The sequence below is a fragment of the Eleutherodactylus coqui genome, chromosome 5 (genome assembly GCF_035609145.1).
Source record: "Eleutherodactylus coqui strain aEleCoq1 chromosome 5, aEleCoq1.hap1, whole genome shotgun sequence".
Taxonomy (NCBI): domain Eukaryota; kingdom Metazoa; phylum Chordata; class Amphibia; order Anura; family Eleutherodactylidae; genus Eleutherodactylus; species Eleutherodactylus coqui.
Genome location: NC_089841.1, coordinates 84,860,946 through 84,876,219, shown reverse-complemented (window position 1 = coordinate 84,876,219; position 15,274 = coordinate 84,860,946). Strand labels below are relative to the sequence as shown.

General features: G+C 43.9%; 1 protein-coding gene across 3 annotated transcripts in view; it reads right to left on the bottom strand.

Moving 5' to 3' along the window:
• RGS7BP (regulator of G protein signaling 7 binding protein) overlaps positions 1 to 12,125 on the bottom strand; it is a 113,732-nt gene extending 101,607 nt beyond the window's left edge. For 2 of the 3 annotated variants that reach the window (XM_066601870.1, XM_066601872.1), the window contains exons 1-2: positions 11,559 to 12,125; positions 6,944 to 7,110 (exon numbers count right to left, since the gene is read on the bottom strand). In XM_066601870.1, coding sequence (XP_066457967.1) covers positions 6,944 to 7,110; positions 11,559 to 11,711 — 320 coding nt within the window. In that variant the 5' untranslated portion in view covers positions 11,712 to 12,125. Of the gene's footprint in view, positions 1 to 6,943; positions 7,111 to 11,558 lie in introns of those variants that run through there. The other variant, XM_066601871.1, reaches the window with a different exon arrangement.
• Positions 12,126 to 15,274: the final 3,149 nt, after the last annotated feature.

Here is a 15,274-nt window from a genome sequence, read left to right as displayed (position 1 = left end):
CAAGATCATGCAAACTCATAGGCTTTTCGAACTTGGCATCCCAGATGGTCCCATACATGTTCTATTGGCAATAAATCTGGCAACCGGACAGGCCACGGAAGTGTGACAATGTTGTGGAGACATTCCTGTGATCCCCTTGTGTGTGCGACTGAGCATTATCCTGCTGCCTCTTGGAAGCCGCCATGAGAGGAACACATATGGCTGCAGGATGTCCTGAACATGTTTCTGAGCGGTCATTGTCCCTCGTACCGACTGTCGTATGCGATGGCCCCCCCAGACCATCACACCAGCAGAGGGCATTGTGCTACTCCACAGCAAAGGCAGGATTGAAGCACTAATCCGTAGGTAACATAGTATGTTAGGCTGAAGGGAGATAATGTCCATCTAGTTCAGCCTGTTTCCACCCCCTTGTTGATCCAAAGGAAGGCAAAAAAAAACTCAATGAGGCAGAAGCCAGTTAGCCCTTCTCCAGGCACAAACACGGCTGTGGTCAGTGACCAAACTAAACCTGGATTCATCACTAAAGACAACCCGGTTCCACTTCATAGCAGTCCAGTTTCGTCATTCATGTAACCACTGCAAGTGAAGGCGATGGTGGGTAGGTTGCAAGGGCAGTACACGTAATGGATCAAATGTCCTTTAGCCAAATGGTTCTGACAGAGACCTAGAATGATGGCGCCACCTGTCTCTGGATGGTGAATAATGAAGCAGTTGGAGTTGCTCGTGTTTGTCGAATTGATCTGACAATCCTCTCTACTGGTGGTCTGTCAGGGGCGCTCTGATACCAGTCACCCTGTGTGCATGCTACCACGCATTCACTGGTCCCAACACCTCTTAACAACCCAGTTGGCAAGCAATTCATTGATATGACCACCCAGCTTCTTGCATTCCAACAATTCGCCTCCGCTTAAACTTGTTAACCGGGTGAAATCTCTTCTCTGTGTCGTAGAGTTGTCTAGTGGTCAACAAGCTCTACACAAGCGGAAAGAGGTTACTACACGCAAGGAGCCTCTGAGAGCTTTTTTAATAGGCCAAGAGTGGAACCACTTTTAGGGCATTAGGTGGCAAGACCATTCATCTAATCACACCACAACTCTAATTATTTCCATACCTGCCTGACATGGAACTGCATGCAGAGTTTTGCAGCAAAATGACAACTCCTAGGTGTTTGAGGGTTTTTTTTGGACAAAGAGTGTAGTACTGTAGATCATAATAGGTCTTCTGAGACTTAATAGCATGGGACTAGTAGATCTCAATGTTAGGTCAGTAGGCTGTGCTCTTGGTAGCTTCTTTGCAGAATTGGGAAAGTTTCACCCTCATAGGATTTCCGTATCAGCAAGTCTGTCACCAATCTGTTTATTGATTCATATAGGGACTTGTGAGCTTCCACAGTATAGCGTGTTTCAAAAATGTGGAAGCACTCATACAGAATGAAAACAGTTTGGCAGATGGTGATTCAATTTCTCATACAAGCTGCAGAGAAAGGGGGATACCTGTTAGGCCATGTGATCAAAATAATGTCCATTAATCACATTGCCTGTAATGAAGAAAAATCACTGTGTTAACATAAGAACGAATAAAGTTATATGTAAAGGAAGCACACCATTGTTTTTCGGGTGAAAGTCTTTGCCAGTTTGATATATCACACACCTGCCTTCCATTGGAAATATTTGATTTTAATCCAAGATGGCGGCATTCAAAATGGCTGTTATTTTGGTGACATGACTCAACAGGTTTTCCCCTTCTCCTGGAGCTTGTATGCAAAATTGGATCACCGTCTACCAAACTGTTTTCATTCTATATGGGTGTTTCCATACTTCTGAGACACCCTGTACTATTAATCAATACATTTCTTAACCCCTTAAGGACCAGACACTTTTTACCTATGTGGAGGTTTTACTGCCCTATTTTTTTTTCTTCAACTACCAAAATAATTTTTGCTGTGTTTATATTCTTTTGACATATAAAGCTACTTTTATATATCTTTTTCACTGACTTTTTTTCTGTTTTTTAGTTTTATTAGGAGTAAAAAAAATATACTGTATATTTTTTTAATTTATTGCTGTCTATTTAATTAATGCTAAAAAAAAAGTAGCGGAATGTTTATCATTTTGTTTTAGACGTTTTAACATATAATTTGTATAGTTTTATATACGGCCACGGTTTTGGTTAGCGTCAGTTCATTTTCTTTTTTTATGTATATATTTTTATTTAATTTTGTAATTTTTTTTTAGACTTCCTTTTGTAACTATTCTTTTAACAGCTATGTCCCCCATAACGTCATACAAAACCTCTGGGGACTTTTACATAGTCTTATTTTTAATTTCATACTTTTCCACTGTACGTAGCTGCATCATCGGGCATCCATAGGAGCCCAAATTTTAGGGGAAAACATTCCCCTGTAGTGACATCAGTAACTAACAGAGCTAATCAGGATTTGCTAGGACCCTGTAGCTCTGCTCAAACATCGGGCACCCGGTGGTCACATGATCGTCGGGTCGAAAAGTGGAAGAAACACTTTTGCTTTCTCTCTGCATTACGTAATGCTCATTGAGCGCTATTTAGCCTGTAAAGGAGAAGGCAGAAGCGGGTAAAAACTGCTTCTCCCTTCTCCTCTGGGTCTTCGGCTATGACTAAGAGCCAAGAACCGACCTGCTCCTGCTAGTTTGCAGGAACAAGAGCTTTAATTCTGCGCTGTTTTAATGCTATTGGCCAAGGTTAAAGCCCAAGACCAAGTGCCGTAAATTTACCGTGCTTGGTCTTTAAAGGTTTAATGGCCCTATATAGGCTACCTAGAGGGAGATGGTCATGTATTAAGGGAACAAAACCATGGAACAGCTGTAATAAATGACTAGCGTTAACTTATGGCTGCTATCACTGTTACGGGCATCACTAGGCTATCTGTAAAGGAGTCATGCAGAACATATGCAGGATCCTCTGCATGCTACATGCACCTATTTCTGGTTGACTAGCCAGTCCCCTACCTCAAGCTCCACAATAAGTCAATCCCATTCTATAAAGGTTTGACCACTTCTGTGTTAGGGCGCACTCACATGGGCACATTGTTACTGTGTATTACGCACGTATTTTTCACGCACGTAATACGCAGTACACAGAAAATATGCATGTAAAATGTATATTTGCTGTGTATGTTACATCCACGTGGCCTATATTGTTGTGCATTACGCACTAACATAGAACATACTACATTTTAGTAGTATGATACTACTACTACAGATGTGAGTGGCCCAATAAAAATCAGTAGGCTTTAAGCTCTACGTATTACATGTGTGAAAATACGCGGGTCACATACGTTCATGTGAGTGAGCCCTTAGAGCAGTATTTCCCAACTCCAGTCTTCAGGGCACCCAACAGATTATGTTTTCAGGATATCCTACAGTCAGAAACCTGTGACAATGTCTAAGGCACCAACAATAATTACATCACCTGTGCAATACTGCGGACATCCTGAAAACATGACCTGTTGGGGTGCCTTGAGGTCCATATAGTCACTGACAGCCTGGTCTAAAGGCCCCATAAGCATTAGGGAAAATTTGGCTGGCCCTGTCCATTTCGGCAGGTCTATCTTATGTGTATGGGGGCTTCCTGACTTTTTCCCAGAAGATAATGTTGGAGGAGAAAGGATTGCGCATATTGAATTTCAATGGCTGATCCATTTGTTCTCCTTAGAGATAAGCCACTGCCAGAGCTGTCTGGCGGAAGCTTACCTTTCTCTGCCCATTGAAAACACATGAATTTTCGACCTAACCGACTAATCATGTGTATTGGGGAATTAGGAGAAATAGCTGATGGCCAAACGATCATTCGGCTGACAGCTACTGACGGTGTATGGACACCTTAACACACCACGGAGGACTAATCTAGTCAAATATGGTATAAACACTATTATATTATGCATATTCTCCAGCTCATTAAAGCCAAATGATGGTTTTTTACTTGCTTTCTTGATAGCATTGTTGATATCACTGAGAACAGATGGGTTGGTTGGCTGTATTTCTTGATATATCAGTTGCATTCTAAACATAAAACAAGACCAGTCAACAAAAGAATACTCTTACAAATAGCTATCAAGTAGACAGTAAGGCGCTTTCACATGTACTGGAATATTCTGCAACGCAGAAAATGGATAAAGTCCACCAAAAGTCTGCATGAAACTGCATGTTAGACATGTTGATTTTGGAGCAGATCTCCACGGTAGAAAATTCTCCTATGCGTTACAGGAATATTCCTGTAGGCGTGAAAGCAAACTACAGGCTCGTTCACATTGGTGCTTTTGGGTTCCGGTTTCTTGATCCATTATGGAACAGGAAAATGGCACCCAGTACCCAAACGGAACTGGACAGACCTTATTAACTATAATGGAGTCCATTTGGTTTCCGGATGGGCTTCCAGCATTTTACATGACCAAATAGCAATCATGCTGCGCTATTTCGTCCTGCATTTTAGCGGAATTCAGAGACGGAGGTTCCAAATGGAACCTGTGATGCTGATGTGAACAAGTCCTAACAGTTTATGTCCATGCTTTACCACCAACAGCACAATAATGTAAAACAACTTCCATTTTTTAGTTCAGTTTTGTTCCAGTACTATAACTGCAGATAACCAAACTGCAGCCTTAATATTTAACCCTTTGCAATCCAATTTTGGATTCAGGGTTTCCTAGAGGGCTTTCTCTTTCTGCCACCATACAATGACGCCATCTGCTTGCTAGAGCAAGTACTGCAGTATGGGACATATGGGAGAGGCCCCCAGACAACAGAGTGGCCAGTAATCTACAGTAAGAATACCCTGCCGGACGTCTTCCAACATCGGAGCTGTACAGCCTTCAATCATAATGTCTTCAGACGTCAGACAGTGGTTTGGAAAGGGTTAAATGTTGTATAGTAGTGTCAGCCATATAGTGCACCAATATGGCAGTATTAGGAATCAATAATATCACTCTAGTACTGTATAGGATCAGCCCATGAACAGGTTGCCATCATGGCAGACTATTCTAGATTTTTTTCCCAAAATGTGCTCCTACTTTCCTGCTTGGAATGTGATGGTGTGGTATAGACCAGTGTTTCTCAATGTATCTAAACCATGCAACCCTGAATCAAATTAAGTATGTTGCGGTGCACCAGCTGCAACAGAAAGTGGAGCTGAGATGCGGTCCACGGTGACTGCGCCTCGGCCAAGTGTTTGTTTCTTGTCACTGCAGAAATTCCCTTAGGAGTCGTCTGTCAGGAATCCCTCAGTGTTTAATGTTCCCTTGCTTCTCTTCTCTGCTTCAAGATCTCTTATGCATGGACTGTTTTGCTGACAGGGAGGTGTTTTCCCTAGCCAGCCAATTGGTCACAATGGAGGTGTATTTATTCCGGGTCCGCCTCTACATGGGTGCTGTTTATTTTTCCTTTATCAGGTGTCTGCTGTTAAATACCAGTGGTAATATTCTTAAGGCCCTTTTACGCGAAATGATTATCGTTCAAAAAAATAGTTCAAACGAGTGAAAATGAACGATAATTGTTCAGTGTAAATGCAGCCATGACGAACGATAAATCATTCACTTTTCATTCATTATTCATTTTATGCAGGCATAAAAAAATTATCGTTGGCTCGTTCACTTATCGTTTGGTTTAAATAAGGAATGAATGAAGGATTTCTCGTTTGAACATGTGAACGATGTATCGGCCTGTATAGACAGAGGCCCAAGCGAACTTTGACGTCGTTCACTCATTCAAACAAGAAATCGGTAGGTCTAAACAGACCCTTACTGTGGGGCTTATTTACCTGTGCTTAGCTCCATTAGCATTTTTTATCTGCTATGTTTCCTTCCCTATCTTCCATCTACGGACAGGCTTGGTCCCCCAGATTCGAGACGTGGTGCCGTCCCTGTCAGGACAATTACCCTGCTTTTAGGCAGGGTCCACCAACCCATATTAAGTTAGGGAGAATGTTTCCTGCATATTCTGCTTCTTTTGCTTCGATGATGTAACGCATTTATATCTTATGTCCATTGCAAACATTATTACGTCTTAAGCCCGGCTCACGTGACCGCATAGAAATTGCTTATTCCTTGGGCTCTGTCCCACTGCGTAACATGCAGTAGCTCTTAGGCAATCAATTGCGTAGCTCTTAGGTAATCAATTGCATTGTCTTACGCAGTTCTGCTCACATTAGGGTGTTGGAATTGCATAATCTGCAAGCGGAAAATAGAACGCAGTGAGGTCTATTTTGCAGCATCTATACACGAAATAGAGCCTATTGTTCTCTATTGTTGCATATATACCCAATAATTACATTGCATATGGGCTGCGAGTATACACGTCATCGTTAAGCGACGGCATGGGAAATATAAACAAAACAGTATTGCGCATAACAATTTCGCCGCCATACGTGGCAGTACGCATGGTCTCGACCCGGTTCACAACTGTAAAACGCTGTGGAAGCCTCGCAGCGTTTTCTGCTTACTGGAGCCGTGTGATTTTGGTGATGTCTGTGGAGGGTGTTGTAGTTGTGCCCTACATAAATGTAAGAAAGTGTCAAATATGATTGATGCCACACTGATCTGCACCTATGAGGCCATAAGAGAATATGAGTACTCTACAGAAATGGCTTCTATGATCTGGTCTACACATACTGAACATTGAGAACCTTGAGAATGAAGCGCATAGACAACAGTACTAATAATAGTATGGTTGCAATATTAATGATACAAGATCATTAGAAGACGTCAGTCTTGATCTCATAGTCATGTCTTCAGAACTATGTTCAAGAACACCAACATTCACCCGCTTCTGGGTTCTTTCTAACACCATAAGCAGAGATAAGCTAGAAGATACAAGATGTCCTTGCAAAGACCTCTGAGCAACCTCATCCACAGATACATCTAACATAATGAATTAGCAGCTTGGTTAGGAATTCTGGAAACCACATATCCTACCCAGAGATTGCTGAGAGTTTTTGGTGTGCCTGGAGAGCCATCTCACAGCCTTTGGTTCGAGTTTTCTGCATTTCAGCCCGTAGGGAAGGACAGCTTACTGACATGTCCCCAATGGATATGACTAATTCACGATACAAAGCCACCTGGGTGTTGAAATCCTGGACAAGCTAGAAAAAAAATGTGTTTATCACCATTAGAAACATCATTTTCTTTATTAGTTCTTGATTATCACCTTCATCCTTTATATATTGTAGGTCATTAAACTGCATAGGAATATACTTAATAAACAAAATCAGTTTGAGCACATTATCTTTATACATAAGGAATGCATTAAAATGACTATTAAACATATCTGCAAGGCTCGTATTAAAGCAGTTAGTACTAAAATATGAAACGACGGCAGTGCTAGGTGCATATGAGGACAACAACCCTCTCCCCACCTAATCCGAAGACGAGACAATGAGGTGAATGCAGCCAGGTGTCTTCTGTATAGGAAATGAGTTCATATATGTAATATGTAGCTGGTCCCTGAGGCCGAACGTATTGCAACATGATCCATTTTGCAGACGTGTTAGAGATGACATGACAACCGTCCGTCATCAGTATTTGGCTCCGTATATTTTATTTTCTACTGATCCATTTTTGCCCACTAGAAAACAATACAAATACGCAGGGAAATATGCAAAAATAGGTCATGCCGCGTTTTTACAAAAACGACCGTGAAAAAATACAGCCATGTGAACAGATACACAAATTTACATTAAATCTGTATTACGGTCAGCAGAACATGGACCAAATATGGTGCTATTATACACTCATCTGAAAGCAGCCTAAGGCCACCTTCACACGTGGCAAAATCACTGTGGGCATTCTACAAAAGAATACCCGCAGCAATTCCACTGCAAATCCACGGTAGCCAAAGCCACACCTAGATGGTGTGGATTTGGCCGCGTTACAAATTGCGGATCAGCTGCAGAATTTAACCCTTGTATTTCAAAGTTCTCTACACACAGGCAGAAAATGCTGTGGAATTGCCGCTGGTGGAACTACTGCAGAAATTCTGCCACATTTAGGCCAGCTTCGCATGAGTGCCGCGTATTTGAGGAATGAACGTTGCTGTTTTTGCATCGGCGGATATTTTGCTGGTTTTTCCACAGGCAAGGCATGTGCATTTGCGTGCGCCAAAAAAAAAAAAGCACCGATTCTCCCAGCCATTGAAATGGCTAATGAGTTCAAGATGCGTTCTTTTGCCTGCATAACTACGCAGTGTTTCATGCATCGCTCTGCGTATTGCGCACGTATTTACGAGCCCCTTTGACTTCTATGGGGACTTTTGAGGCACAAATTTGGAGGAAAATAGGCACCAGAAAAGTACAGACACGTGAATGAACCCACTAAAATCAATGGTTTTTATTCTGCGCGCACATTTTGCGTGCACACATATGTGGGTGAAGTCAGCCTAACTGGGGGCGATCCAGACGGGGCGGATTTGCTACAGAATTTCCCAGCGGATCCTTTGCATGAAATTCTGTGGCATTTACAGTAGCAGCAAAGTGGATGAGATTTTGAAAATCTCACCCACAAGCCTCTTTCACATGAGCATATATCGGCTGCGTTTTCACGTCCGGACGATATACGCTACCCATCTGATGCATTGGTATTCCGTCGCGCTGTGGGGGTGACATGGCCTGCCGAAGATCATCGCACCCGTGTGAATGAAGCCACAAGCTGTGGAAATAATCCGCACAAAGCCTGTGCAGAAATTGATATGCGGTGCAGAAATAAATTCCGCAGCATGTCAATATTATCGCTGTTTCTGCGGCAGAATTCACCTCTTCTAGATGAGGGAGTGAAATCCGCTCAGAAATACGTGATAAAGCCTGCTTCAAAATTTGCACAAATGGTGCGGGTTTGGAGGCAGGACTTTCACTGCTGCTCTGCAACGGAATGCCCGCTGCGGGAGATTCCACTGCAAATCAGCCCTGGGTCGACCCAGCTGCGGATTGTAAATCTGCTGCATTTTTATTTCTGCTGCAGAATTAAGCCCTTTAAATACGAGGGATAAGTAGACATCTGTGGATTTTGGAAAATACTGGAGAGTTGTCACAGAAACTTTGTGCACCACGGGAGGCAAATTTCCTCCTTATTGCCTGTGCTGTAAACACAGTGGTATTTCCGCAGCGATTCCGCAACGTTTACTCCTCGTGTGAAGATCACCCAAGGGTGCTTTCATATCTGCATTGGGGATTCCGCTTTCCTGCTCCGGTCGGGAAGCAGGAAATGGGAATCCCCGCAGTCAAACAGCTCCGTCTCTGGAACCGCACGGCATCAGACGGACCCCATTGACTAAAATGGGATCCGCCCACTTTCCTCCCCGACTTTTGGACAGAAGAAAAAGCATTGAATGCATGCAGAGCTTTTTCTTCCGGTATTTTCAGCCGGATCTGTGATGGAGCCTCCGGGCGGAGGAGGTTCCAGCACAGAGGTGCAACCTGCCTAATAGTGTCGCAGCAAAACAGAAAGAGTGGAGCCTTCATAACATTTGGAGAACAGGATTTAGTGTTACTACAAAAGTAACAAATTAAAAAGAAATGTATTTAAATCTAAAAAGTAAACACAGAAAGTTCTAAACAACCTGAGAGATAAATAAATAGAACTGCTGCAGCCAATTATCAGCAACGAGAGGGTTAAAAGCTGCTGCATTAGGGTCAGTTCAGGGTTTCCGTCTCTCTGTTCCATTTTCGGAGGAAAGAAACTGAAATAAAAGTGACCTGGTATTTTTTGGACGGCAGTTTGCAGCACCAGTTTTCTGTCCAAAAAAAGGAAATCTGACAGAATAGGAGCAAATGAAAACTTTTCAGTGTTTTTTAAACCCCATTAAAATCAATGGGGAAAAAAAACTGATTTTTTTTTCTGTTTTATTTCAGTTTCTCTCCTCCAAAAATGGAGCAGAGAGACGGAAACCCTGAACTGACCCTAACGCAGGAGTGAAAGCAGCTTTTAACCTTTTTTTGTCCCAACTTATATATCTGGAAGAACAGAGGCTACTAATGTGACATCCAGCAGCAAGTGCTGTAATATGCGCTGGAGACGGGAATGTGTAATGTGATTATTGTAAGAACACCTGTGCATTCACCAGGACTGTCTACTTCACACTTGGATTACAGCAAGTGGCCATAGCAGGAGGAAGGGAGCGGGAGCAGGGCAGATGTGGTTACACTGCAGCCGGCTACTGGCAGATGAGCTGACACCCAGGCACATAGCTCAGTGCAATGCTCTGCAGTATGCATTCCACTCATGGAGATGGCTTAGTGCAATGTTCTGCAGTCTGTATTACTCTCATGAGATCTATGTGGAATGGGGATGGCTCAGTGCAATGCTCTGCTTGTATATGGACTGAAGTGCAATACTCTATAGTATGCATTCTACTTATTAGATATATATAGAATAGAGATGGCTCAGTGCAATGCTCTGCAGTTTACATTTCACTTGAGATCTATGTGGAATGGAGATGGCTCAGTGCAAGGCTCTCCTTGCATATGGACTGAAGTGCAATGCTGTGCAGTTTGCATTCTACTCATTAGATCTATATGGAATGGAGATGGCTCAGTGCAATGCTCTGCAATATACATTTCACTTGAGATCTATGTGGAATGGAGATATCTCCCTGCAATGCTCTCCTTGCATATGGACTCAAGTGCAATGCTCTGTAGTATGCATTCCACTCATTAGATGTATATGAAATTGATATGGCTCAGTGCAATGCTCTGCTTGCATATGGACTTAAGTGCAATGCTCTGTTCTGTGTATTCTCATCATTCATTGAACTATTTAGTGCAATACTCTGCAGGATACATCTCAATCATACCCTTAGCTGTTTATTCAAATCCTTCACTGAACTAGATGTGAACTGGGATCAGTACTGCACTGCAATGCTTTGATGTATATAACCCTAGGGTACAGTTAGTAACTGCTGTACATATAGCTTAGTGCAACGATCTGCAGCATAGATTCCAATCAACAGGGGATGTAAAGTACTAGAGCTTAGTGCAATGATATACTGTATGGATTCCAATCATGCACTAAACTACATATAGTTCGGTGAAATACTCTGCTGCACATATTCATAGACATATAGCTCAATTCAATGCTAAGCAAGCTGTATGGATTCCAATCATACACTGAAACATATAGTCAGTGCAAAGCTCTGCTGTATACACACCAGCCATTCACTTAGCTGCTTGCAAACTAGGGTTGCAATGCTCTGCTGCATATATTCCAGCCATTTACTTAGTGGCATGCAGACTAGGGGTGCGATGCTCTGCAGAAAGCATCCCAATCATGCACTGAGACATATAGTCAGTGCAATGCTCTGCTGCATGCACCCCAGCCATTCACTTAGCTCCGTGCAGACTAGGGGGTGCGATGCTCTGCAGCAAGCATCCCAACCATGCACTGAGCTATATGTGGAGCAGGGTGTCATCTCCAATAGGTGCTGCAGTTTTAAAAATAGTGCATGTGCACGTGATGAGAATAGATAAGATGGGGGTGGGTGGGAGTGGCACTAAAGCAAAACCATTAGAAATATTAGCATTATTTGCTCTTCTGTACCCACCATCTTGCAGTGGTCCAGGGTTCTCTGGGACTTGAGGGCGCTCTCCGAGCTCCCCCTGCGATCAAGATCTCTGGGGAGAGATTTGCTGCCGATTTGGAAGATGGATCCCTGTGACCTGGGGCGATTTTTGCGCCCATTCGGTGCAGAAGTCATGCATACACATCCACCAAGCAATGCCAAGGCGAGATGAGGGGGAGGGTGAAGGGTGCCAGCCAGTGCACAGGGCTCAAAGTGGCACTGGAACTCCTTAAGGAACTAGCTTTTCTTATGGGAGTAGCAGGTAACCTTCAGGAGCCAGAAGGAGAGATGCTGAGTCTTGCTGCATAGCTCTGTGATCAGGGCTTGTCAGCCCTGCAATGCATGGTGATCCCTGTATATCCCAATGTGAATGCACACAGGCTGGCAGGGCAAGCAGGTAAGAGTTGCCATTCAGATGAGGGATGAGGACTGGGTGTCCTAGATTAGCTGTAGCATCCTCACACTTGCCAGGATTACACCTCCCTGGAGGATTAAGAAGATCAAGCCAAGGATCAGGCTCACTGCTCTCTTCCTCAAGATCCTCTGAGATGCTTGGTGGGACTGGAAGAGGTTGGGAATCTGGCAGCCTGACGTGGTTAGCATCATAGCACATTGATAGGACAGGAATACAAATGTGATCTATCAATCCACCCCCTACTGTTTATATACTTATCCAATCCAAGCCTCAAGAACATCAATGGCAATATTACTTCATCCTGGGCTATTATTAGACAGACTTGAGAATAAAACACATGGGGTGAGAGGCAATGTGTGCAGACAGTGGAGAGGATACAGGAGCGTCTGCAAGATCTGCTGCTTCCTTGCAAGCCAGAAGGTGGGCTGCAAAATCTAGGGAGCGTTCACTAACTGGGAAATGCAGGTTTTTTAGGTCACAGCTAACCGATGTGATAGGAAGCAATAGAGTTTATATATTTACTAACAACCTTGTAGAAATATTGTACAGTAAAGTAATAATGTTTGTAGGTGGTAGCAAAGTAATTCAATGAGTTTTCCTGGACTTAAAAAAAAAAGTTGAAAAGGGGTTAAAATCAATAAAACGTCTCGCATCTCTGTGTAAAACACACATTGGCACACATGATATCGGGCCGAGTTTCTCAGCCCCAAATGGCGCTCATCCTTCTGAATGTAGCCGATCGGTTTTCGCTCAGGATAAAGAAAAATATGCAGAAGTATATAAAAATAATGATGACATACAGTTGTAGAGTCATCTCTAACATGTCGGTCATACAGATCTGTATTATAGGCGTGTTTCCATATGCTCATCTGAAATCAGCCTATGGGTGTATTCACACGCGCAAGAAAATGGCGTGATTTTGCGTGCTGCGAGAGTCAGTAAAAAACAGATTATGAATAGAGATGAGCGAGCATACTCGGTAAGGCGATATACTCGAGAGACCATCGCCTTTTTTGAGTACCTGCTGGCTCGTCCCTGAAGATTCGGGGGGGCCGTGGGGGGTTGCAGAGGGGAACGGGAGAGAGGGATCTCTCTCCTCCCCGCTCACCCTCGCTGCACCGCGCCACCCCCGACCCCTGCGGCCACCCCGAATCTTCAGGGACGAGCCAGCAGGTACTCGAAAAAGGCGATGCTCTCTTGAGTATATTGCCTTACCGAGTATGCTCGCTCATCTCTAATTATAAAACCAATGTTTTACGATGGTTTCCTTCACATCTGCAATGTTTTTGTTGATAGAACAAAAAATCGCGGCATGCTCTATTTTTGTGCGTTTTTTTTTTATCTCCCATGTTTCCCTTTGGAGCCTCCTTTTTATCGCACTGCAAGTCTGTTTGATGCAATTTTAACATTAGAAAGTCCTACTGACTTTCGCAGTAAAAAAATCGTGCTTTTATCGTGCGATTTTATCGCAGGCGGCAGCAACGTGATGCAAGATTATTCTGAAAAAAGAAAGCATTGCGGATGCCCAAAAATCATGGGAACAAAATTGCGATTTTCTCGCAGCAAAATTGTGATTGCCCGTGTTGAACTAGCTTATGGGTGTATTTTACACGCAAGACTTCTGTGCGAGTTGTGTCCATGATAGGCAGAACTCATGTGGAAAAATAAACCTTTCATTTGAATGGGTTCATTCACATTTTCATTTATTACCCATTATTTTCGATGTTTTTATACATGTATGTGATTTTTCTCTCGGACAAAGAGTCAGAGATAGGAAAATCAGATCGTGTCCTATATTTTCTATGGATATCACACTCGTGTGTGTAAATACAGTCTTAGGGCTCTTTCACACAAGCATATATCAGCCGCCATTTTCACGGCCGGCTGATATACGCTACGATCTGATGCATTGAATTCCAATAGAATTCCAATAGATCAGATAACATGGCCGCATTCCTGCAGTGTAAAAGCGCCTGGCCGGGCCAATATAGCGCCTATGGGAGCCAATGACAGCATCCGGAGAAGGGAGGTGGGAGGGAGTTTAGCAGTGTGACTGCTAAACTCCCTCCTCCTTCTCTCCTCCTCTCTCCTTCCCTCCATATGTTTGTAATGGGACAGGAGCGGAGCCAAGCCCCATCCTGCCCCATCCCATTGCTGGCTGCGGATAAGGGGAGGGGGTGGGAGCGTAGCTCCGCCCCTGTCCCACCCCATGCCATTGCAAATAGCCAGAAGGGAGGAGAGAGAAGGTGAGCTGACAAGGGGGAGGGGAGGGAGTTTAACATCCCCATGGGGATGAAGCAAGTCCCTGCGGGAATAAAGGGAGTCCCTGCCGGTGTAAAAGGCATCCCCGTGGGAATGAAGAGAGTCCCCATGGAGATGCCTTTCATTGTTCTGGCTGCTAAGGGATTTCACAGCCAGCCGCGTAAACTCACAGAGAATAGCTTCGACTTGGTCTCGGATATTCTTCGTTCACATGATTTAGCGGTCCAATCGCTGCGATTTTTTTAGTGCAGCTATTGGGCTGCTAAAATGACGTTCATGTGAAAGAGGCCTTAAAGGGGTTGTCCCCTCGGCAAAATGAAAAAAAAAATTTTCTGCCCTTTGGCCCTAGTGACCAAAGGGCAGAAAATGCACAGTAAGTCCTTTTCTGGCATCCAGGACACTTACCTCGGACAGCTGGTCTTCTCCCATGGTGCACCGTGGGTGTTCTTCTGCAGTGTGCGCTTCACTGCCGATTCCAGCCACCTCATTGGCTGATCGGCACCACGTGGCGGAGGCGGAGCAACGGGATGACGCGGAGAAGAGGATGGCCGAGGGAGGAGTCAGGACGCAGCTCGTGCGCACAGACCATCCTGGAGAAGATTTGTCTCTGCGCAAGCGCGACAGTTCCAGCGAGGAGAAGAGGACTTTAGTCAGCGCCATGGCAACGGGGACGCCAACACAGGGGGGGACCCCCGGTAGGTAAGTATATAACTTCTGTATGGCACATATTTCATGCACGATGTATATTACAAAGTGCATGTATATGGCTATACAGAAGTGTATAACCCCACTTGCTGCCGCGGGACAACCCCTTTAATGGTAAACTACTGGGTAACACTGACAAGAAAAAGAACTTGGAGATTTTAGTTAACTGTAAGCTTAACTGGAGCAACCAGTGTCAGGCAGCTGCTGCCAAGGCAACTAGGATCATGAAGTGCATCAAAAGAGGTCTAGGGGCACATGGTGAGAACATTGTTCTTCCTCCTTACAAGTCACTGGTCAGACCACACATGGAATATTG